At 33.3% G+C, this 27,156-nt stretch overlaps 1 protein-coding gene across 2 annotated transcripts; it reads left to right on the forward strand.

Moving 5' to 3' along the window:
- Window positions 1-19,579: 19,579 nt before the first annotated feature.
- Window positions 19,580-24,256, forward strand: LOC130724459 (aspartic proteinase-like protein 1). Of its 2 annotated transcripts, none has more exons than XM_057575688.1 (10): window positions 19,580-20,067; window positions 20,194-20,332; window positions 21,335-21,610; window positions 21,723-21,950; window positions 22,050-22,188; window positions 22,257-22,327; window positions 22,437-22,536; window positions 23,148-23,208; window positions 23,316-23,387; window positions 23,790-24,256. In XM_057575688.1, exons 2-10 carry the CDS (start codon window positions 20,253-20,255, stop codon window positions 24,023-24,025), a joined length of 1,263 nt encoding a protein of 420 aa, XP_057431671.1. In that variant the 5' UTR covers window positions 19,580-20,067; window positions 20,194-20,252; the 3' UTR covers window positions 24,026-24,256. The 2 variants fall into 2 exon arrangements, with proteins under 2 accessions (XP_057431671.1, XP_057431670.1); XM_057575687.1 differs by having other exon boundaries at window positions 21,369-21,610.
- The last annotated feature ends 2,900 nt before the right edge of the window (window positions 24,257-27,156 follow it).

The raw sequence follows: 27,156 nt of genomic DNA on the forward strand, positions 1-27,156 counted from the left end.
GAGTGAATTGATTGTAGAATAACAAAACAATACTCCCTTCGTCCCCATTTATAAGTCACTTTTACCTAATTCTTTAGGATTAAGAAAAGAAGTTGTTAACATATAAATTTGTAAAAAATTTTATTGAGTTTCCTAGATTACCTCTTTCATTAGCTTCTCTCTCTAAATTAATTTCTTTTCAAAACTACATTACCTCTTTCATATTAAATATGAGGGTAAGTTTGGAAAAAATGTATTAAATGCTTTATTGGTATTATAAAGTGACTTATATATCGGGACTAAAAAATTTCTAAAAAAGTGACTTATATATGGGGACGGAGGGAGTATTAGTAATATATTACCTTCAAAAGAAAGCTTGTCCCGTGATTATTTGAATTTATTTTAGACTTATTATCGTTGTTCTTTTCAAATACTCCTATATATTTGGAGTTTTTTTGGAAGTTTGTTCTTTTCAATTATTTCTATACTAGTCCTTTTACCCGTGCGATGCACGGGGATTTTAATTCTTATTTATTGTACGAAAATTTTAAATTTGTGTTATGTTTATTTAAAAATAGTTTATGAGTTAAAAGGATAAAAATAATTTTGAATATAGGAAAACACGAATTTGTAATTTTTTTCGATGAAGAATGTGTTTGCGTTTATTTTGTAGATGAACAACTATTTTATTTATTCTTGGGTTTTGTGTTTAATGTTGCACTATCTAATTTAGTTTCTTTTAGAGGAAAAAAATTCTTTTGTTTGCCTGCGTTGCACGGGGTATTCTTTATATTTATTGAGTTAAAATTTAATAAAGTAATGTTATCTTTATTAGGTTTATAAAAACAAAGTTATGAATTAAAAAATTAAAATTAATTTTAGATGTAAGTTAACTTAAATGTTGTAGTGTTTTTTTCGTGTCACATGTGTTTGTATTTGTTTTGTAGTAATGTAATAATTATACTAATTTATGTTTTTTACGTTTATTTTAATGTTGAACTTTTTTTTATAGGCAAATGTTAGTTGTTAATTGTTAGTAAATTAGTTCTTTTATTAGGGTTCGAACTCTGGCCCTTCACCCTTCAATACCCTTCATTTCCCTTAGCTCACCAAGTGAAATACCCACTCACCCCAATGTTGAACTATTTAAATTGGTCTTTTATATAACAATTTAATTTTTTATTTTAGTAAGATGAAATATTATATGAGTTTAATGGATGTGCATTTTCAATGTTATCCAATTATTGTATGCCACGTGGGATAAATGATTATATTTTTCATTTATTTTAATTAAATTACAATTATAGGTTCTGATGTGATAGAAAACAATTGGATGTTTGTGTAAAAAAAAGTTTACACCAACGATGTATATTTCCTTTTCTCATATTATATATGAGCTGATAAAATAAATTGATTAAGTAATGATTATACTAATATTTTTTTTGCAAATAGAATGATTACTACATTGAGAATGTAACTTGACATTTTGATTGACCCGCTGGCTTTCTCGAAATATAAGAAAAAAATAGAATAAGTCAATAATTAGTATAATGGGATAGATATATTTGGATTTGTTTTATATTTATTAATTTAATTTTCTCATTCATTAACTACATGGAGCAGGAAGGTTACAACTCTTTTTGTTGTAACAATTTTTTTTTGCAGCAAAAGAATTATTAAATATATTAATTAAATTATTTGTGCAATGAAAGTCATGGTAAAATTCTCATTAGTATAATTTGATTCAACCGTTTAATAAAATCATAATCACAATACACATCTTATCCTTAGTTTAATATTTATATATTTTTCTTTTCCGATGTATCAAAAAAATATTTATATATTTTTGAAATCCAAAATAATTTACCATGTCCTATAGAATTTTGTAAATGATATTAACATTTTAAAGGGTAATAATAATAATATTATTTATTATATTCTATAATCCTAATAAAATTATCATGCATGTTCTATGGATTTTCGTAACTGATATTAAACTTTTTAATGAGTGTGTAAATAATATTAACTAAACACCAATAAAATATCTAAGTGTAAGCGAAAGGGTTAGTAAAATGTTTATTGTTGAATTCATATCAAATTTAATTTTAAAATTTCAAAATTAATTGCTAAAGAATAATATTAATATTTATTTATGTATTGTATAAATTTGATAATAATTTTCCATTTCTTGTGAAATTCCGTAACCGATATTATAATCCTCAAGAAAATTTATCATGTCTTTTGAAATTTCGTAACTAATATTTTATTTTTATCTAATGTGTAAATAATATTAACTAAACAGTTACCAAAAAACTAAGTGGGGGTTAGTATAAATTTTATTGTCGCATGTGCATTGATTTATAGACGTTACAATAGAAAAATACTAAATTTTTGTTAGGGTACGGTGTACTATTCTTGTTTTCTGATGAAGCAAAAAGAGTATTTTTTTCTTAAAAACATCAAATTAATTTAACCACTCTATCCTTATAATTAACCACAAACTAATACCTTTTAACCAACTAATTAATCACTTACAAAAAATGATATAATTTACCGTTACCCTCTCAAAGTATGATAAAATATGTCTTTCAATTTATAAAAAAAATCTCTCTCCAATAATAAAGTTGTATCTTTGTTAATTCACCATGAATAACGCAATTAATATTGAATATAATTGATACATTGTAATGTTGGCTAGATGCAATAACATGATGTTCATAGCATACCCTTAAATTAAGTATAGCAAACAACACTTGAAAACAACATATCAAGAAAGTTGAGGAAAAAGAAAAGTCATTTACGACACTATTGTTGTCCTACTGCTCAGAATCGTCCTTTTCTTCTTCTTCCTCTTCATTTTCTTCCCCCCTCTTCGTCCCCTTCAATAGGAGTTGTACCACCTGGCTTAGGTCTTTCCCTTTCAATATATGCATTCAACAATAAATCAACTTGTGTATTGAATAGCCACAAATAAAGAAGAAAAATAATTAGACTTATAAGAGAGTTAGTGGAAAGTTAGTACTTGTAATTGTTGTAGTGGAAAAGGTTAGTGGAAAGTTTTTATTGGCATTGATATCAAATTTAATGTTTAAACTGTCAACTAATTTAGAATTAGTGTCTTGTATATATCCTAACTAACTAATCATGCCCTCTGGAATTCCCTAACTGACATTAATTACTAATATGTAACCACTAAATTCCTCAATAACCACATATAAATGAAAAAGAAGATGTCACATTTGACCTTATTAGAGAGCTCTTCCAAAATGAGGGCATTAAAACTTGTAAATGTATGAGTGGCAATTCTTGGCCATTAAAAATTAAAATGAATATCTTTTTAATAGAAAGTAGAAGAGAGGTTTAGTAAATAATTAGGAGAGAATCAATTGAGATAACAGTATGAGGAGAGAATAAAATGAATTATAATATTGAGAAACTTCTTGAGCCCGGGAATACTTCATAAGATTTCATTTTTGAAATCATGCACCCATATGGGGAATAAAATAAAAAAGATAGCAACCTAATGTGAAAAAAAATTGAATTGAGGAATAAAGATTGCATCTTACTGGAGTGGAAAAGGAGAAATGAGAATAAAGAAGACAACAACCTAATGTGAAAAATAAATTGTAGAAAAATAAGTCTGATCTCTGAAGTCAAAACACAGAAAGAAGGAGAAAAAAAGAAAAAGGTTCTTACCACAGTTGGAGAGAACGATCTTGCTCTTTGTGGATTTCTTCCCTCTCGCTTTGTTTTCCACAAAACAAATGGTAGAAAAAATTAGAAGAATGGTTCTTACCACAGTTGGAGAGAGCGAGCTTGCCCTTCACCGTTTTCTTCTTTTTCGCTTCGTTTTCTCGAGACGGATATGTTCGGAGACAAAACCCAGCTTCATCCCCGCAATCAACAGCAGATAAAATAAAATTGTCCTTACCTAAAGAGTCATTTTTAGGAGACAATGAAACAATAAAAAGTACATAAAATGCAAGAAACTTACATATTTTCAAGATAGTACATTGGAAGAAATTGTGTTGTTGGAGAATCCAGAGGGGGAGATTTCTTGCATATAAATAGAGGTTAGGGAGATCAAGATGGGATCAAGATGGGAAAGATGAAAAGAATTTGAAAGTAAATGGAAAGACTCAAAACTTAATAAAATTTATGGGAGAAAAATGAAGAGATTCTTGCTGATATTTGTAACCACAATCAAGAGTTATAAAAGTAACAAAAAAAAACCAAGAATATGAAAAGGTTGCTCAAAGGGTTTCATAAGAAAATGATGCAAGGCTAGGATTAGAAGCAATCAACGGTCAAGATTGATTTCATAATTAATTACTCACAAATTTACATATATGCCCATGAAAAAATATTCACTCATATGCATTGATTTATTGAATTCCCATCTTATCCTCAAAGTTGCAAAAACTTCACTTTTATATAGTTTATAGATAGATAGATAGATATGGTGTTTGCTGCATAAGTTTAAAGTGATTTAAAGTGTACACTAAATTTTATGGTGCGAGAGAATTCAAATTAGACTTTTTTATCTTGGCAGTCTAGTCTGATAACTGATTCCTAAAAGTTTAAAACCTCTAACATTATGTTAAATGAGTAGATTTTTTCCAAAAAAATGTTCTCCATATATGCATTGCTCAAAGATTCAAACTATGAATTTAATGTTTGAAGAACCTAACTATCTACTGTTTATGTTACTTATATTTGTTGGTAATCATTTTAATTTTTAATACCGAACAACACAGGTGATGATGTCATGTGCTACATAACCTTTCAGGCAATAACCAAAAATATAATTCCTTTTTGTTCAACATGAGCCATTGATTATGCCCGCATAAAGCAACACTATGAATTTGAAGTGACACCAATCTCTGAAGCAGCACTAGTCTTCTGGAAGCCACAATGGAATTAATCGACACTACCATTGTCGGAGCAAAGCTATCAATATCATGATCAATGTCTAATGATTAAAACAATGAAATTAGTACTTTTCCATGCCAAAACAATAGTAGTAGTTTTAGTTTTTCTAATATTTTCCAATAATTATTTTATAAATTCAAGAATATTTGTCACATTTTTTCACATATCTTTTATTAGTATTTAATATTATATCTTTCATCTATCACTTCCAGTTTTCACTTATCACAATTCTCACAAATTACATAATTAATAACTACTATTTTCTTTTTTTAATAATAACTCAATGTTAATTAAGAGTGTTTAATTAAATTATATATTAATTAATGATCTCTTAAAACCATTGTAAAATGACAATGGTGGCACATTCTCATTAGTTTTTTCTTTATTTTAAAGGGTGTACTAGTGTTTTTTACCCGCGCGTTGCACCGGAAATATGTCTATTGTATTTGATACATTAATTAATACTTTAATTATTAAAAATATATTAAACAACAGATGAAATAGAAAAATCAGAATTGATGAGTAAAGTGGGCATAAAGACTTCTCTTCTAAGCCCAATTGAGACCAAGAGGAACTCGTTTCACATTCTTCGTAAATATGAAGACGATAACACAAATCATAGATATAAGGAATTATCAACATATTAATCTTAAAAAAAAATTAATGTGATAGTAGCACAAATCAGGATTGTGTAAGATATATCATAAAGTATAACATTATTGTGTTTATTCCAACTAAGTAGGGATGACAATGGGTAGGTACTATAGTACCATCTCCATTCTCGCGTTTTTAAAAATTACATGTGTCCGTCTCCATACTCACGTGGGTAGCAACTCGAAGCTCTCCACCTTTAGACAATTCAATGTCATTACAGGAAGTTATCCATCTTTGCCAAAATCTAAATCTATGGATGACAATGGGTCTCAAAATCATAGGGTACCCGCAAAAAATACTCATTATGGGTAGGGTAAAAAACCACTAAATGGGTATGAGGTTGAGTATAGATAATTACCCGTAAAAAATAGTGGGTATGGGTGCGGGTATGGGCACTATAGTACCCAACCAGCCCATATCCGCACACATATGTTATTATTATTATTATTATTATTATTATTATTATTATTATTATTATTATAATTATTATTTGGGAATATATTAAGAAATTAACTTAAGCTATAGCTTTCAAACTCACTCTTTTTAAAAAAAAGTTTGGGAAATATTAATTAATACTCTAAAATAAAATAATAAATAAATAATAAATAAATTGAGATAAAATTAAGAAATAAACAACCTAAATCCTAATCAAATCTAAACTTTAAAAAGGTACTAAACATATTGACTGAATAAGGGATGAGCCTATGGATTTTGCAACCATGAGGGCTAAACTACACGAAGGGACGGATAAGACTCTAGAACAATTTGAGGTTTGCATCTTTCATTTTATTTCACATGCTCATGTTATCTGTCAGTATCAATTAGCAGACATGTATGCATAATATTTGAACCATCTAACACATGATATTTGAACCATTATACAGCATGAGCTGAATAAGTTTGGTGATAGTTGAATAAGTTTCTTAGGTCATTGTTGCAATTCAATGATAGGAATGATCTGAAATTGCATAGTCGGTAGAATTAAGAAGAGTACCATTGTAGGGATGGGATTGTCGCTTCGCAAAACAAGCCTACAAAACTTGGAGTTTCCTGGCCAACAGACATGAGTTTCAAGTTTCAACATCCTGCTGAGGATGCCATGTTTTGAGTACCAGTGCTTCACACACGCGGGTTGTATGACATCTTACAATTAGTTGAAGAACAAAATCAATTCATGAAGAAGATTGAAACAGAAACCCAAAATGAAGTCTTGAAGAACAAAATACCCTCCTTCACCAATTTGAAAGGACTGTGGTGAAAGAATTGTATTTAGTGTATTTGTGAATCTTGGGGTAGAACCCTTGTGAAACAAAAAATCAAAGGCACATTTTAGTCAAGAGAAACAAAAAATGGTGTATTGCCCCATATGTGCGCACCCCAACAAATTATCTATATATGTGAGAAAAAAAAAACAAAATAATTCTCCCACCCAAAATAATTGTGGTTATTTCACCAATAAACTTATATTAACAATCAATTTAAATTGAACTTAAGGAAATATATAGAGTAAAGTAAGATAAGTCACCCAATTGGCATACTAAAACATGAGTATATGCAAAACTAATGAGTTTGAGAAAAACATGAACCAACCTTAAGAATGGGCTAAACATACTCATGAAGATTAAATGTGAGCTCTTCATATGCTTTCATCAATTTGACTGACCTGTGCATCATTAAAAAAAAAATTTAGTAAGTTGTGCATCATTCACATACAGTGCAAATAGTATGCTTATACACACAGCTCAAACATGATGAATAAAAACGGGCAAAATTTGAGAAATGAATATAAATTCAGGTTATCCTAAGTTTCTTAAATTTCTATAAATTATACCAAAATCTGGTTTAGAATGGCTTCACACGCATAGATTTCTACAAACTATACTAAAATATGCTTTAAAAAAATACAAAAGCGGAAGAAGAACAATAGAAAAAACATTACATCAGAATCAAAACATTACGTCTTCAACAATGATTCGTTAAAGGGTCTATGCAAAAATTTGTAAACTTTTGGATCAAAACACACAAAATATGTGAAATTTAAGAATCCAGGATTGAATTACGAACAAAGGATAAACTGAAATGGCACAAACCATCAATCACAACATGATAAACTCTTCTTCACGTAACATCATCTTACGACATACCTCTGTCCTGATCACGACATGTGGCAGAGGTAGAAATAACAACTATCAAATCTCTGCGTGTCCATGGCAGCTTTGTGGACCCTCAGCACCAAATCAACTCCCCTTTCTTAGAATTAGCATTAAATAAATAATAAGATAAATTAAGATAAAATCAAGAAATAAACAACCTAAATCCTAATCAAATCTAAACTTTAAAAAGGTACTAAATAAAGATAGATAAAAACTACCAAAATCTAGCAAATCACAATAAAAAACTCATAAAATCATGAATTAAATAAAAATATGAAAATTCAATAAAAATACCATAAAAATTCATTTATACTCTAAAAGTAACTCTAAAATAAAATATTTCATGAAATTAAAATTAAATAAATAATAAATAAGGATAGATAAAAACTATCAAAAACTCCTAAAATCCCGAATTAATAAAAAATTCGAAAATTCAATAAAAATTAATCAATATATTCTAAAAATAAATTTAAAATAAATTAAAAGACCAAATCTTATCTTTTAAAATAATATCAATCAATTATTTTAGAATATATAAAATTAAAACATATATCAATTGAAAATTATATCTTCTAAAATAATATCAATTAATTAGGTTAGAATATATAAAATTAAAACATATATCAATTGAAAATTATATCCTCTAACAAATTGACACGTGGAATAATTTTTTATGAGAATTAATCTGGTGCTGACATGTCACTAAGAATTAATCTGGTGCTGACACGTCACTATGGAAGTTCTTCTTTTCTAATATATATTGATTGATATTGATTTGTACAAAATTTATAAGTTAACTTACGCTTGAGAGGATTGTTATAATATGAAAAAATTAAAGATATCTTATAATATATTTATCATATTTTAGAGCATCTTATCTTTGTTTATATAATTTAGATTATTTCCTAGATTGATTTTTCCTTATTTTCTTATTTAATTAGGATAATGAGTTTTTTTTTCTAGAATACTGAAAAGATAAATTATACCATTTAGGGACTGATCATTGAACCTTCCCCAACCCATATATTTTTTAGCTTTTACCACTTTAACTATTATTCGGTACAATGAATCTACCCATTACTAGAAAATTATGTAAGTCAGTATTTTATCTTTGAATTAACCAATCATTGATAATGTGAGCTTCCCTTCCTTTCCTCCATGCGAGCTAACTCGAGGCTACAGTATCGCACCACCGCTGTCTCAACCAAGTCTGGTGGCTTAGTTAGATTTTTCAGAAATGGGTCAATGTTTGACCACAAGGCCAAAGCCCATAATGCTAAACAGAAGGAACGGGCCCAAGAAGAGAGAAAAACACCTTTGTTTCTCAATAATCTACAGACCAACTGGTGGAAGGTTTTTTATTTTTATTTTTTTATTTGCTTCTCCATTTTCTTTTCCATGTTTTTGTTTGGCTTAATTGCAACTTTGGTCCCTGACATTTATAAAAGCCACGATTTTGGTCCCTCACATAATTTAATTACAAAAATCGTCCCTCACCTATCACTCTGTGAACAAAGTTGGTCCGACCGTCAATTTTTTAACGGAAGAAGCTTATGTGGTGTTTGAAAACTTAGGTGGAAGTGCCACTGGAGAGAGGGAGGCACATGCCTCTACATCTCAGAGGAAAAAACAACAAAAAAACTCAGAGGAATAGCACACAACCTCAATCCCAGCGTTCCAACAACTAGGCCTCCCAACAGCAAAGCTTCACTATGAGATAAAAAAAACAGCCGAGAGGAGAGGAAAAATCAATTCTGACGCCAGTGGCACTTCCACTTAAGCTTTCAGACGCCACGTAAGCTTCTTCCGTTAAAAAATTGACGGTTTGACCAACGTTGTTCACGAAGTGTTAGGTGAGGGACGATTTTTGTAATTAAATTAGGTGAGGGACCAAAATCGTGGCTTTTGTAAATGTCAGGGACCAAAGTTGCAATTAAGCCTTTTTGTTTCAAGGAGCTTGTTTTTTTACCCCACCTTGAGGACAAGGGGGATGTTTAGGAGGGAGTATTGATGGTTACTCGGAGCTAGTTAGTTAGTACTCTACTTCCATCTAATATTTAAATTTGAATCCAAAATCTCACTCAAGAGAAATTAAATATGTACTATTTGCAACAACCACTATTGGTAAACTTATTTAAACTTTAAAATAATTAGAAAAGTGAACTATCAAACTAATAAATACACTTTTTAGTAAATTTCTTTCGTATTTTTATGGAAAATTAATAATATTGTTGAAACTTTCTTTTTCAAGTAAACTATATAATTTTATTCTTTAGTATTCCGTTTTAAAATAGTTGTTGTTAAGGTAATATACATAGTTTAAGAGCTCATTAATTGATATAATATTTGACTAAAACACCCATATTTAAAGTTGAGTTATATTAAAAAGAGAGAATGATAATTATTGATTAAGTGATTGGTGGGCATTGTGATTGGTGAGAATTGAAGGTGGTAGATGGGAGATACAATAATAAATGATGATGTATATGGAAGAAGATGTGACAAATAATCTTGAATTTCTAAAACAACAACCATTTTAGAATCAATAATACTATTAAAAGAACAAAGGTTCAAAGGACCAAATGCTGATGTGTCACAACCACAAGCATTCTGCTCTCTCATGCAATCTTAGACTTAGTGGAATTCCACATGGCATTCTACAAGCTCTTATCTCCTTTTTACTGTACACGTGGCATTTCCTTCTTTTTTCTGTTTTTTTATCAAGCACTCATCATTCTCTCTCCCACTATCTTCCTTCATTATTAAGAACTCATTCTCTCTCCCACTATTTTGTTTGTTTCCAAAAAAACATAAAATTACTCCCCCATTCTCGATGAAGCCTTTCATGGCATCTAAATCTAAATCTAAATACAATATAAAAGAGAACCTATAAGAAGGAAACTTTTGACATTTGGCATCCATTGGGAGTGGTTTCAGCCATTTTTTGAAGAATTAAAAAAATCAAAAAGAAATTGGTATTACTACTTTAGGAAACTTGGGAATGGCTCAATTGCTATTTGATGCATTATTCAAGGGTAAGCATATAATAAGCCATATAATTAATATTATTTTTAATTCTTTTTAATCTATAATATATCTATCATTAATTATCAGTTCAAATTTAAATCTCACTACCTACCACTACACCAATCACGTTTTACCTACCTAAACACTTTTTTAATGTTTTTTTTATTAACCTTTTTAATGCTTCTTAACCACACTTCTTCCAGTTTCTCACGCAAACCAAAACGTGATTGGTGTCACCAACATATTCAAATTTAAAAAGTTTAGAAGAAGCTCAATTTTTCAAAGCCTCATTATTAGATTTTTTTCTCATTAAAAGACTGCCTATTTTTTAGCCAATCAGGTTTTACTTTTATTTTAATGATTTTATACTGAAAATATCTTGAACTAAAACCCTGACTTTGCATATCACCGTCTGGCTTTTCTCCTCCCAAGCAATTGTTGGAAATGTAAACCAACTTATTTTTTTTGAAAAGGAAATTCCAACCATGGAGAAAGCAAATCTTTATCTGTGTACCCTGCTTGACCCGTTAGATAGCATAAATCCTGGGTTCTTTTATACCCAATTTTTCATTACCCATGCTCTTCCACCGAAATGAGTGCTTACGTTTATGCTCTCTCATTCCCTTCTTCCCTGTTTCTTTCTTATTTAGGCTGTCATCATGCAAAATCCGGATTTAATTGGGGCATTTCATTTCAGGGCGACTTTCTTTGTTTCTCTTTATTTAATCTAAATCGCTTCTCTCTCACACCCTCATATTTTTCTGGATATACTATTGAATTATGGATTTCCTAGCTGTGCAGATTTGATATCAGTTATGGATAGATTGATAATCGAGATTTTTCGGAGCCTAAGATCAGTCCAGAGAAAGCTGTGCAGATTTGTGATCGAAACTTTGGTGTTGGTGTTGATGGGGTTATCTTTTTCTTACCTGGCATCAATGGCACTGACTATACTATGAGGATTTTCTACTCTGATGGTAGTGAGCCTGAGGTATTGCTATTTCTTCTTTACTGCATAGTTTGATTGAACACCCGGTTTTAGAATTAAAAAGTTTGCTATATTTTTTTTCTTTCTTTCACAATTAGATGTGTGGCAATGGAGTGTGAGGCTGGTGCAGGTGTTTGTGGTGATGTTGTGTTTGTATGCAAGGTGAAAAAAAGTGAGTTTGGTGAAATGATGCATTGGTAAGTTTCTCCTTAAAATTTACCCAAATCTTTCCAACTATTTCCATTTCCTCAATCTCTATCAAAGGCAAAGTCTTTCCTAATATTTGAGACTCTTTTATTTAATGCATTTATTGGGGTTGGCAAATGAGACTTTGTTCCAATTTTATTGTTGATTAAATGATTGGTGAGGGCCATTTTTCACCTTTAACTAAGCTATATGTTTCGTTTTACATTTCATATATTGGGGTTCATGAATCATGCACAATATTGAGTATTTAGTTCATAAGGGGGTTCTTATTTTTGTGTGGTGGTTGTGTCTGATTTTATTGGCAGGTTTCTTGCAAGAAACTATGAGAATGCTGACTCTCCTTTCCAGATTCAGATATTTCTATCTTGGACATTTTTCATCTGTCATCCGGGAGATATGGTTATTAAATCTCGAAGATTCTGTACTTGAGAGCTTGATCTTGAAATTGAAAGGGGAAATTGACTATTGATTTTTTATTTTGTGTTATGGAGTTTATAAAAGTAGGGAAGAATATGATTTTTTTCATTTTGTGCTATGGAGTTTCTGTAAGATGAACAAGGTCCAAGGAAGTATGTTTTGCCTTTAGCTAAACTAATTCAATGATTGTGTTATTGTTGTTTTCTTTCACGGTTCATCATTTAGGGGACATATATTATTTTGAGGAGAAAATTTTGGAGGAAATTGGTATTGTTAACAATAGAGAAACATGTTATTAAAAGAGGAATATTGTGTACTTTAAGCTTCTCTCTTGAATATGCATCAATTTCATTATTTTTATCTTTTTATGTGTAACTCATGGCGTGACTACAAGTCAAAATAATATAGTATGCTATATGTATCTGCTAGCATATTTGATAATGATATAACTCCCTCTTTTATATTTTCCATTGTGTTATTTGTATATATGATTTTTTTGTTCACATTTGAATTGATGTTAAAAGAGAAGCAGAGCTGAGAAAGATAAAGAAGAAAATAGAGAAAATAGTTTCAAGTTGAAATTAATAGAAAATATGTTTTAATTTAATTTTAGTACTTTTCCCAAACTTTTTAAATAATTTAACAGTAGATTACAAAAAGCATTATAATTTGATTGTGAATATAAGGCTCCCACGTGGAATTAAAAAAGCATAAACATATTTAGTATATATTTATTAATTATATAGTAAAAAAGAATAAACTTATCTATTGATCAACTCTTTATCGGTTCATGATCTCCAAAAATAAATTACAATTTTATATAGTTTGTTAGATTAAAACTCCCTCATAATGAATTGATACTCTAAGTTGATAATTATTGTTTGTAAGATTGATAATCCCCCAGATAATATTGATGATAATTTTAACATGGAAGGGTAAAATGAATTTTATTGTTGGACCTATAAACTGTCATTCAAACGTAATTTCAAACTAACACGAAACGTTATATATGAAGAGGTCTTCAATAACATTTGATTGGTAAGTCCGTTTTTTCCTCCTCTTTATCCTATTTTAGATTTTAAATCTAGAAGGCAACTAATTTATCATTATTTTAATATTTATAGTTGCAGGTTTAAACTTAATTGTTAAATTGTTGTAGTAGATTGAATACGTCTATCTATCTTCGTCTTTAGTAAATGCTTTTCTTAAATCGAATTTCATGTTATTATACAATATATAATGGGATTTATGTGTTTGATTTTTAATTGTAAGCTGGAGTAATTAATTCCTTTCCATTTACAATGCTCAGGTCCTTGAGAATAGCTTGGATCAACTAGACATCATTTTGCTGATTTATTATCAATTTTTTATATCATTCATTGCGAAACTGTGTAGAACCTCAAATTCTTTTCATAATGGAGTTGTTCTTATTTGATGGTTTATTATCAATTTTTTATATCATTCAGTGCATGATTTAATCTATACAGGTGTATGCTCTTCTATTTATGGCAACCGTTTAAATATTTTGGTCAATTGGTGTACATTTATGTTTTTTTAAAAGCTGTCGTCATATTATTGTGCTGAATTATACTTATTTATTTGTTTATAAAGTATGAATTAATTGAAAAATGCTCCCCCGTGCAACGCACGGGTGAAAAATCTAGTATATGTGAAAAGCTAAAACAACAACCATTTTCGAACGGACGAGTAACCTTTTGATTGGGCTGACCATATCTTTTTCAAACTAATATTAGTAGTTGTAAAAAAGTATTATTAGTTAACAGAATAAAGTGTACCATAATTATTAAAAATTTTGAATTTATTATATTTTGAATTTTTCTGATTAGAATTGTGAAGACACTTGGCCCTTGGGACCCTTATGTTTAAATTTAGTAAAATAAAGGAATGAAAATAAATAAAGGGACACCACAGGCCACGGTGATAAAGACAAATGGACACACCGGCCATCAAAAGCCAGTTTTATTCTCAAACACGTAAAGGCACGGTGGGGCCAACCGCGTGGCATTTCCTTTCGTCGCAGCATTATTATCCCTCTCCCTCCTTATAAAATGGATTTTCATTAAAATAAAAATTATAAATGGATTTGATTTTGGTGCTAGTCATATGTATTTTCCGGTCACTCGTTAGTTTTTTTTTACATCGGAAAAATAAATTGCAACCGTTAGAAATTGATCAATGAACCTCTCCTACTTAACTCATATGTCCCTCAGCTTCTACCACTTAAGCTACCATTTACATTCCTTAGATACAAAACACGATATTATTATTTTAAAAATAGTTTCGCCACTTTGTAATTGTGAAAATATAATTATATTATTTATGTGTTTGTAATTGTGAAAATATTTTCTTAGTTCTGAAAATGCATTTCGCACTTTGTAAGTGTAGAGATATAAATACATTCTGCACTTATAAGTGTGGAAATATGAATACATTCCGCACTTATAAGTGTGAAAGTATTTTAACAAGTCTGGAAATGCATTCTGCACTTTGTAAGTGTAGAGACATGAATACATTCCGCACTCATAATTGTAGAAGTAATTTTACATGTTTGAGAATATGTTGCCCACTTTGTAAATGTGGAGACATGAATACATTCTGCGCTCATTAGTGTAGAAGTATTTTCTGGTGGGATACACTCATTGCATGTACATCAATTTTTCTTCTCCTCATATTAATCAATCACTTATCATAGATCGACTTTTTCTGTTAAATGAGAATTTCTTTTCTACATGATGAGGAGGCTCAATTTTGATAAAACTGGATGAAATAGATTGGTAGTTGCCTTAACATTGCTAGAATTTCAGTACTTGTGAATGACAGCTCAAGAAGAGAATTTAAGATGGAAAGAGATGTTCGACAAGGAGATCCTCTTGCTCCATTCTTATTCTTGATTGCTGCTCAGGGCTTATCCGGGTTGCTAAATAGTGCAATTCAATTGGGTAAATACAAGGGATACTCATTGGGGCAGAATGGTGAGGCGGTCATCTCCCTTCTCTAGTTCGCTGACGATACACTATTCGTTGGTGAAACTACAAATCGGAATGTTCTTGCGCTCAAATGTATTCTGTGTTGCTTTGAGCTTGCCTCTGGTCTAAAGGTAAACTTTAACAAGACTAAGTTGGTTGGTTTATCCACTAATAGTAGCAAATTACATCAAATGGCCAACGTGTTGAATTGTAAGATTGAATCCATCTCATTTACCTATCTTGGAATTCCGATTGGGTGCAACCCGCGGAGGATTCAATTTTGGGAACCAGTCATCAAGAAACTACAAGGTAAACTATATCGTTAGAAATAGAAGCAATTATCTTTTGGAGGGCGCTTATGTTTAATCCATAGTACCTTATTCTCCATTCCTCTATTTTTCCGTTCCCTCTTTAAATTTCCAGTTGGGGTAGATAAGAAATGTACTCAAATCATAGGAATTTCCTCTGGGGTGGCTATGATGGGGAACGTAAATTATCTTGGATCAAATGGGAAATTGTTTGCAAACCGAAGAAGTCAGGAGGACTTGGATTACGTGATTGGAAGTCCTTTAACATGGCCTTAATTGGTAAATGGCGTTGGAAGTTAATGCATGATAGATACAACTTTTGGAGCAAAGTTATAAGGGTTGAATATGCAATTCCTTGGGAAAATCGTCTAACTTATCGCCTCTGTAGGTTGCCTTCTCCTTGGTGGGGTGACCTTTTATCTTCCTGCACTTCTATGGAATTGGATCAATCTTACTGGTTTGATGGAGAACTGATACGAAAAGTTGGTGATGGTAATGAAACACGATTCTGGGAGGATAAATGGCTCGATGAGGAACCTCTAGCTAACACTTTAGGGAGGCTCAAATCATGTTGTATAAAGGACACGAGCTCTTGGAGTGGTGATTCGTGGTCCTGGAATCTCACATGGACTAGGCAGCTCCGTGATCATGAGCTAGAATGGGTTCTGAGTCTCAACAACCAATTGGAAGCAATTAATCTGAACGTGGGAACCTCAGATAAGTGGTTATGGAGTGTGGATCCAGAGGGGAGGTATTCAGTCAAGTCAGCCTACTCTTGGCAAAGGGATAATGAACTAGCGGAATCAATTCCAGAATTCGAGCGGCTTTGGAAAATTTACATTCCATTGAATGTCAAAGCTTTTATTTGGAGGGTGTTCTGGAACCGCATTCAGACGAAGGACAAAGGGGGAGTAATTCAAAGCTCTAATGATTCTAAATGTCTATTCAACAACATGGTGGAGGAATCAACCAATCATCTTCTCTTTAGCTGCCCTCTCTCCTACAAGGTATGTCAATTATGTTATGACTGGCTGAGATTTTCAGTAGCTCTTCCCTGCTGTAGTAGGTCCCATTTATTACAACATTCGGTGGGAATTACTAATAGAGGTAAAAAACTGGTTTGGGGGGCTGTTTGGGGGTCTAGGGTCTGGACTCTCTGGCTGCATAAGAATTCAATAATTTTTCGAAATGACTCCCTGATCCTGGAAAGGTGCTGGACATTATTCAAATGAGATATTGGAATTGGCTCTCTGCAAAAGAAAGGAAGTTTAGAGCTTCTCTTTATGAATGGTTGTCCAATCCATTGCTACGTCTACCTAGCTTGTAACAAATATGCTACCTCGAGGCTCTTGAATAGTTAGTCTTGAGTGAATGAATGACTATTACCCTCAGATCCAAACACTTAGTATGATGATGGGTTTGGAGGAGTATAGGCTAACTTTGCTGAGTCTATTTTTCTTATTTCTCTCATTTTACTTGTATTTCCCCTACTCTCTCCTATCTTTGTATATGGGTTAGACATGCCTTGTGCTCTTATCAATATACTTCTTGCTTATCAATTTTTTTATGATAGATCGATTCTAATTGTATCACATCATATATATTTATTTTTTCACTATTTAATCAATTAATTAACTATTGATGCTTAGTTTAAGTATTAAATTTGATTCTTTTAACAAAATATATTAAATTTTGATTTCCTTTTTTGGAATTTATTCTTATTTTCAAAAATATTTACAAGTTACAAATTTGAATCCACCCACATTTTATTAGGATGGGGTAAATATTAATTTGTTGTAAGTGATAAAGTCTGATTTTTTTTTGGTACAACTGATGAGAAATTAAATACTCTGAAAAATTATTGGGACACTTCAATTCAACCTTTAATAAATGTTAAATTTATCAAAATAAAAATAAAAATTGAGGGTAATTTGAAATGCACGTTTTAACCCTTCACTCTATCTATTTATAACTGATGATATTAAATGGGTCAAAAATAAAAAAATAGATATTCTGATTTGATGAATTTTTTTATAGATAATTACGATGATTAAAAATATTTATATGACACAAACGGCATGACTAATTGATCCAAGTGATACATGCTTGATTTCCTTTATGCATGGTCTCGGGTTCGAATCTTGTAGATGAGAAAAAAAAAACCCGCCAAGAGAGTGTATTAGAAAAATATTGTTTTCACATCTCTTTTTAAGGTGAAGAGAGGTAGAAGGATGAGAGAGATAGAAAGAAAATAAAATGTAAGAGAGAGAAAGTATGGGATATGATAGATGATAAGATGAGAGAAATAGAAATAAAAATGAGTGGAAATGAGAGAGTTTGCCCCAATGGTATGGATGTTCCCACCTCGAATATGATTGCCTTCAAAGTAGGGGTATACAGGATCCGACCCTGTCTATTGACCCGTCATGTCCCATGTCCCTTAGACTTGTATCTCGTCGGGTTTCTTCGGGTCTAGAAATGAGTTCGAGTATAAAAATTTGATCCTATCAATATTTAGGGTCGAGTAGAAGTCAAGTCCAACCAATCCCAACCCGTCCTACATCTCTCCTTACCCACTAAACTCAAAACTTGATTTTGTATATTTTCATTAATTTTAAGTTTCAAAGTGAACTAATTTTATATTTTTTGCGCTAGTTTAGTATTTTGTTATGAAAAACTTCACTTTTAAGTAGTGTCTTTCATAATTTATTAATATGATAAAAAATTAATTTTTTACGAAATGATAAGTATTCATAATTTCTTATTGAAATTTAAAATATACATGCAATTTGTCCTTTGGGCAAACCCATACTCGTCATTTTGTGACCTGATCTACGTTGAACCCACATCTATCAGGTCCAGTGGCAGATCCAGGACCCCGAGGTTAGGGGGTTCAAATTTTTCAAATGAAAATGTCGGTAAAGTATAATAAAAAACTACTTTAATATATTTATACATCAGAAATTGTACAAGTCATAGTTGTTCTCTACGTGATTTTATATTCTGAAATCGTTGAACAACTTACACTAGCACTAGCGATCATACATAAAACTTGCAGAAAAATATAAAAGCGACATTCTCTTATCATTTTACTTACTAACGAAAATAGCAGCCAAATAAGTAAAAACAGAGAAAAAAGTACCCGTCACTTGAGATATTAACAGCGGTGTTTCAACTCATTGCTATTCATGTAGTAAAAAACATTCACTCATTCAGCGGAGATTACGTGTGATGATGATGATTTCAATGCAGATTTCTTCATCTATCCCCATCAATATTTTGCAAAATATCTTAGTTTAAATTAACCAACTGAGGTGAGAAATCTAAACTGAAAACACCATAAACATATACTATTTTCATTGAACGTTTCCAATTCAGAAAAGATCAGATAAAGGAATAATTCGATTGTCTTCAAGAACTAAGTAACTAACTCAAAACAGAAAAATTGAACAAAGGAAACATAATTTGAGATTGAACTATTTTGCAGACGATGATTCTGATTGCAGTTCTCACTTCTCAATTGGGTGAGACTTAGGGTAGCGAGAGAAAGAGGGTGAGTGATTGAGTGCCCGTGTGTGAGAGAGAGTGAGAGGAGTAAGTGAGTGTGAATCTTTGGTGCAAATAAGTGCAAAACTTAGTCTACTAGTATATTTTAAAATTTTTAGGGGGTTCAAAAAAATATTATATAAGGCTGTAAGTTCAATTTTTTTTGTAGGGACATGTTCAGGTTTAAAAACTGACACAGTCAATATTTATGACCGAGTAAAAGTCAAGTTGAACTCGTTCCATGAACACCCCTACCCCGAACCCCAAAGGAGAACAACTTTGTCTTAGAAAAAATATTTATGGGACGACCAAAAAATAAAAATAATTAATGAACCATGTCATTTTCAAAGTATTATTATTAGTAGTTTTAGAAAAGGAAAAAGTGTGTTTTATCCGGTCACAGTCACACAGTCTCACAGAGACACAGGAATGAATGAGCACACTGCGCACCCACTCTCAATCCTCTCACATTCCTCCAACCTCCTCACTTATACCACCGTTAATCTCAGCATTTGCTTTCACTAATCACCCCCTAATCGCTGCTTAATCACTCACCTTTCTGCTGCTAGATCTCGATCTCCGATGTGGTTGTTGCTGCTCCTCCTGTGCTTGTTCTCGCCGCCGCTGGCTCACGCAATGCCGGTTCGAACCACCTTCTCCGCCAGGCTGGTTCACCGATTCTCCGAAGAATTGAAGCCGGTTCGTGCTCCCACCGGTTCCTGGCCGGACCGGAAGAGCTTCGGCTACTACAAGATGCTTCTCAGCAACGATTATCTCCGCCACAAGATCCGCCTCGGCGGCGCGCGCCACCAGCTCCTCTTCCCTTCTCACGGTAGCAAAACGATGTCGCTTGGTAACGACTTTGGCTGGTAACTAACTAACTAACTAACTAACTAACTCTTCATTGTTCTTTGTTGCTAGTTTGAAGGTAGAAAGAAACTAGAAACGACGTGGTTTTGAATCTGAATACTCGTTTTGTGCTTGATTGTGATTAGGTTATATTACACGTGGATTGATATAGGAACACCGAGCATTTCGTTTCTTGTAGCGTTGGATGCAGGGAGTGATCTCCTTTGGGTTCCGTGTGATTGCATACAGTGTGCTCCTTTGTCTTCAAGTTACTATTCCAATCTGGTATGCTTCTCCATCTTCTTTTTTCATTGTTGGTTTTTTTCAGTTCTAATTATAGAAATTACAATCACTTTGTTTTCTGTTTTTTTTTTTTAATTTTTTTATGCAAATAATTAGAATAATAAACAGTGTTGTTAATTGCGGATGGCGAAAAATAGTGGAAGTAAGAAATCCACTATTTCAAGCCCTCAAAGTGGAAAGTAGCGAACCAAGTAGGTTGGTGTAGTGGTTCAGCACTTCATCCTTTAGCCAAGTGGTTGGGGGTTCAAATCCCAACTCTTGCGAATAGAAAAAACTCTTGGCCAGCCCCCTACCGCTTAGTACGCTGACCGTGGGGCGAGAGATTAGTCTCACTACTGTCGGATGTGGAGATACCTTGGTCAAGACAAAAAAAAAAGTGGAAAGTAGCGGAGTAACGGTGAGCCCTCAGAGCGCTAAGCTATAGCATAGCGTAGCTATAACTGCTATTTGGCTACACTGATAATAAATAAGTTGTTTTTAATTTCCTTACAAAATTTTGAAAGCAAGAAACAAATTACGATGTGGAAACTGGAAATGCAATCAGTAAGCTTTTATATTTTAAACCAAACAAGCCTCTAGTTTATTGAACTTAATAAAATAAATGATGCACCAGCACAATCCTGTCATGCAAATTTCAAAACCTTGATTGGAGGAATTTTTTTATTACACTAACACATGACAGGACATAGAACTTTTGATGGTGCATATGTTTGAGTGAAATTTTTAGGGAAAATGATCTGCATTCTGCAGTACGAAATGAAAATTCGTATCACATTGCTAAGAGTTTTAATTGGTCAATCATTCTTTATTTTGAAATTCGTCATTGTATGGTGTGTTATTAACCACCTATTAGAAACTTACAGCTTGTCATTCGTGAGTTTCTTACTCAAAATCCTTCGGTTTAAGTAGCATTGCTCAATTTTTAGAGTGTAAGCTAAGAATTGGCAACAGGTTTAGCACTTAATTCAAATAATTGATTGGCAGGTGCTCCCTGATATATGGGGCATCTATTATGCAGGATAAAGATCTGAATGAGTTTAGTCCGTCTCGTTCGTTATCTAGCAAGCATCTAACTTGCAGCCATCGGTTATGTGATGTGGGTTCAAATTGTAAGAGTTCCAAGCAGCAGTGTCCCTACACGGTCAATTACTTATCAGAGGATACATCAAGTTCTGGATTGTTAGTTGAGGACATACTGCATCTTCAATCAGGGGATGACGGCGTATCAAACTCTTCTGTCCAGGCTTCAATTGTTATTGGGTATGGTTGATTGATCATGTCTTTGTCATTTAACATTACTTTGCCTGATGTTTATTTTTTTAAAATAAAAAATTCTGGTCTTTTTGTCTAGCATAAATTTTGTTTAATGCAGGTGTGGTATGAAGCAAAGTGGTGGTTATTTGGATGGGGTTGCTCCAGATGGTGTCATGGGTTTGGGACCTGGGGAAAGTTCAGTTCCAAGTTTTTTGGCCAAATCAGGATTAATCAAGGATTCTTTTTCCTTTTGCTTTAATGAAGATGATTCTGGTAGACTATTCTTTGGAGACAAGGGAACTAACACCCAACAGTCTACTTCATTCTTGCCATTGGATGGAACATTGTATGATACTCTGTACTGCAAATTAGTTAAAATCCTTCCACTGTACTAAAATTGTTTAGAAAATAGTGTCATGCTAATTATGATAAATTTCCTGGTCAGTTCAACCTACATCATTGGAGTGGAGGCATGTTGTATTGGGAATTCATGTCTTAAAATGACAAGTTTTAAGGCTCAGGTTGATAGTGGAACGTCATTTACATTTCTTCCCGGTCATGCATATGGAGCAATAACGGAGGAGGTACTTAGTTTTTTTATGTCCATGATTTTAAATTTCTTCTCAGCCTGAAATGATTTTATTTGAAACAGTTCGATAAACAAGTAAATGCTTCGAGATCTAGCTTTGAAGGATCTCCTTGGGAGTATTGTTATCCATCCAGGTGAAATTTCTTGATTAATCATTGTCTGCCATTGTCTATTTGGTGTTTGGTTTCCAATTGCTAGAAAATTCTAGTCTTTTTGATGGCTCTGTTTATTTTATTGAAATAGTTCGGAACAGTTGCCAAAGGTTCCCAGCTTAACACTCATGTTCCAACAGAATAACAGTTTTGTGGTCTATAATCCTGTGTTCACATTCTATGACAATCAGGTGGGTGTGGATTAAGTGATTCCTTAATTTGTTCCCCCTTTCCTGTGTTCACATGTCTAGAAGTAAAAGATATGATAATACTATCATGGACTAAAATTTTGAAAGTCACCTAGAAATACTTCCCTTGAGTTTAACCCAAAAGAAAAGTAAGAATTGTTAGTTTTTTAAGAAATATACTTTTCTCTAGTTCTACTTTGCAACAGAACGGAATTTGTATCAAACATTACTTGCATACTCATTTTGCACTGCCATTTTGTCCCAACTCTCAAGCCTCACATTTTGTCATGCATTATTACTGGGTGAATTTATAGCTCTGAACTGCTTAAATCCTTACCTATGTTTTTAGAGTCACTCCTCTATCTCCAAGTGGTCTATTGTGGCAGCTCAGGAATTTGTCGAAAATTTGAATTGTAAAGTTTTTTGGATATGTTCTTTTTCTAGTTTATGGACTGAAGTTCCATTTCAACAAATGCATATAAGGTGGTTCCGCATTAAGTTTGCTGCCTTGCGAAAATCTTGTGATAAAGACTATATTTTCTAGAGTTGCACTGCATCCAGTAACTACTCCTATTACAGATTTTGCTAAATTATGAGGATTGTTTTATGTACAGGGAGTTGTTGGATTTTGCTTAGCCATACAGCCAACCGAAGGGGATATGGGAACAATTGGACGTAAGTTTACATATTTATCTGTAAAAATCTACTAGTTACCACCCACTCCAGAGTCTAGAGAAAAGGATATTTTGATCTTAAGTTAAAACTTACAAAATCTTTTGCAGAGAACTTCATGACGGGATACCGATTGGTTTTTGATAGGGAAAACAAAAATCTAGCATGGTCACCCTCAAATTGTGAGTCATTTTACTTCTCAATGAAAATGTGCTAATATTTGATTATATTCTCTTGTCAGGTGCATCCAAAGACATAACATGCCTTACTTTAAATTTATATGCTACTATATTTTAGCTTAAGTTCAAACCAAGTAATTTAGTGTGTTAATTAAGTGTAATGTGAACGAAATTTCATTCCAATCCACAAGAAGAGTTCCGTTCACTTGTTCTGTTGAAGTGTGTTAATGTCAATTTTTCCCGGTGCATATGGATATCCAAACATTGCTTTAGGCTATGACACTGACTCATTGACTCCTAGGTCTTTCTATATATGTGAAGTATATTTTTGCTACCCTTTGTTTCTTCAGTCCCTCCCTGCATCTATATTCCTTTCTCTTATACAGTCTCTACATGCATCTGTAGGTCAGGATCTCAGTCTAGGTAAGAGGATGCCCCTCTCTCCTCCAAACAAGACATCATCAGCCCCATTGCCAACAGATGAGCAGCAAAGAACCAATGGACATGCGGTTGCTCCAGCTATTGCTGGAAGAGCTTCTCCCAAACCCTCAGCTGCTCCATCTCGGATCATTTCATGCCAGCTACATTATTGGCACAGCTACTGGTTTCTTCTATTTCAACTTTTGTCAGCCTTCTACTGAGATCCCTGCATTCCCATGTATTTCTTGTAGCCTATGATAGCATTACATGTATATGTAAATCTTCCTCCATTTTGTCTCTCTAGCCTTGTAATTATTTCAGAGCTTATAAAACCCAATGCTGTTATTTTTTAACTTGTCAGCATTATATTCCTAGCCCTTGCTATGAACCATTTTTCTATAAGATCCTGCACTTTGTCAAGTGAGGTTATGTAAATTAATTTGTTTGGTGTTTTTCTGGAGACTGATTTTTTGTTTTTAATTCATTTTTTTTTCAATCACAACCCCTTTTTATGTTACGTTGTTATTTTTCTTATTGAGTAATGCTAGTTATTACAAAACTGTGATATTACTACACGCGAACTTAACATGTGCTTGTTAGAATATAATATAAAACCATTCATGTGGCCTTTACTCAAAAGTTATTCCATGTCAAGTAACAATTTATCCCCAAAAGCTTAAGCTGTTGGGTAAGAGCCGCAAGGATGATTTTATATTATATTCTAACAGTGCTATTTGCTAGCAAAACTCTGACGTTTATAACCATACAAGTTGATTTTGGTGGTTGAAAAGTCGCTGTCATTTAGTTTAAAATTCTTGTAGTCTAAAATATCATGCGGAGTTTTTATGAAATAAACATGAATATTGGATATTGAAAGAATATGATATCTGTATGTATGGAAAGAGAACATATACTTATACATCATACTTAATATAGATAGGCTTCTAGGTAAAGTTTTCAAATTTCAATAGCCAGTAGCCTCCGAGGATACAAACTGTCTGCATGTCAAATGTTGCATTTGATACCTTGTAATTATGATAGTGTACGTAAATACTTCATATCATGTGAGCCAGTTGTTCCAAGCAAGAACCATGAGGTTTTATGCATAACCAATGTTTGAAGCATGGTTTACATCATGAACAAGGCATATTCATAATCCTGGGCTAGCGAATCCATGAAGGTTGCAGCTGCAATGCACGACCATGATGGCACACGACACGACTGAGCTCCCCTCCATTTATATAGTAACCATTTATAATTTTTGAAAAATATAATAAAATAGAAATAATGAATTCAAAACAGAATTCATTGGTCGTGCGGAGTCGTGTCTGAAATGAGTCTTGTGTTTCAGAAGAATACGTACATACACCTTATTCTATGTTTATTATTTTTTGAAGTACGTATTAGTTAAATACTGCATGCAATGCCTTGAGACAACTGAAATTAACATCAACTATTCCTATGTTTAGTCAACAACATCAACTTTACACTTTGTTTGGTAGGATAGAGAGAGATAGAGAAGAGAGAGTAGAAGAGAGAGAGGTTGAGTAGAGAGAAATATGTGAGAAATAGAGTAGATTTATTGGGTTGTTTGGTATCGTAGAGATAAAGAAGAGAGAGATGAGAAATAATGATGTGGAAGAGAGAGAAAAAGTTGACTTTTGATTAAAATAATAATTTTAAATAAAAAAATGTCTCAGATGCAAATAGTGACGGTTTTAAAACCGCCACTAATTGCAAGAATCGAACAAAAAAAAAAGTGACACAGCCCCCATCTCTTCGCAATTTGCGAAGAGATGAAAAAGGGGGATTTTCTCACCCCCAATCTATCTCCTATCTCTCTCTCTTGCAAACCAAACAAGATTACTTCTCCCATCTCTTCTATCTCTCTCTTTCTTGCATCTCTCTCTTGTATCTCTCGTTCACCAAACATAGTGTTAACTTTAGTGTGTTGCACAATGTTTTGACCTTACAGGGTTACATCTTAGACACATGTTTGTTGGGGGGGGGGGGGGGGGTGGGGATTTAATATGCACAAGATTTTTTTTGCAACTCTGCACAAGGATGGGCTGAACAGGTATATGTATTTTTCATTTAAAAAAAAATATTTTATTTTCATTTTTGGAAAAAAAATAAAAAAATTCCAGCACCTCTCTTCTTCCCCTTCCAAACTTGCTCTCCACCACAACTCTCCCATCAACTACTGTGCATCCCGCCACAACTGCCACCCCCACCACCAGATCTGGAGATCTAGAGCCGCTGTGTCACCATCAACCTACACCCACCATGATCATCTTCATCGTCCATACCCACCAGAACCTAGGCCATCAGATTCCACCCAAACCTCCACCTTCCCTCAACTCAGAGTATCTCAAAGTTGTCTCAAACCCACCCAAAACACCAAAAGAAGGTGCCCACTAGGGTGGACAAGTATCAAACTAGACCAGGGTTCTACACCATAGATATATGAATATTTTAAGTGTGTGGTCAGGATGTTGAACCTTGAACTTAGCAATCAGGTGAAGAAGGCTTTACTCATAGAATTTTGAAAATTTGCTAAGGCCCCCCTGTACCTTTGTATCACGACTCTCTCTGATGTCAAATTGGGTGTGGTGCCTCGCCTGTTTGCACAACCCAAACCCGAGATTTCACCATACTTGTTTCGTGCGACACGAGGAAGCTCTGCCACGCTAACCTTGTCCTACGCGGACTCCTCCTTCGTGGAGGGGAACCTCGCCACGGAGACATTCTTTGTCGGAGGGAATAAACAGCCCGGGATTGTGTTTGGGTGCATGGATTCTGGGTACAGCTCCGACGCCGGAGAGGACGCGAAGACAACCAGGTTGATGGGTATGAGTTGCGGGTCGCTGTCGTTCGTTACGCAAATGGGGCTCCCAAAATTCGCGTACTGCATCTCCGGCCACGACGCCTCCGACGTGTTGCTCCTCGTTGCCGTCTCGTTGCCGTGGCTGGGTCCTCTGCAGATCTGTTGAATGCAGAAGACGATGATGACGACGACGTCACCAGAAAGATGTAGGGCTTCTTTGTCAACGCTCCGCTGTTCCGATTGCGAGCAAACCAAACGGACGACGAGACTTACGCTTTGGGTTTAAAGGTGAAGGTTCCTCCACCGCTCCGCCGCAGTGGTACATCTCGCCAGTTCCGGACCCTCCACAACGAGTAGCGGTAGATCTTGCAACGGTGCTCGACGTGGTAGTGAAAGCATGAAAGGCGTTTGGTAATCCCCTCAATTTCAGCCTTCAATCTATGACCTGAAGCAGCGCAGAGACAAGGTGTTTGGGGGTGAGGAGACGTGCTTGGCATGAGGTGAAACGGTGGCAATTCAGTTGGA

Source organism: Lotus japonicus, chromosome 6 (genome assembly GCF_012489685.1).
Source record: "Lotus japonicus ecotype B-129 chromosome 6, LjGifu_v1.2".
NCBI lineage: Eukaryota > Viridiplantae > Streptophyta > Magnoliopsida > Fabales > Fabaceae > Lotus > Lotus japonicus.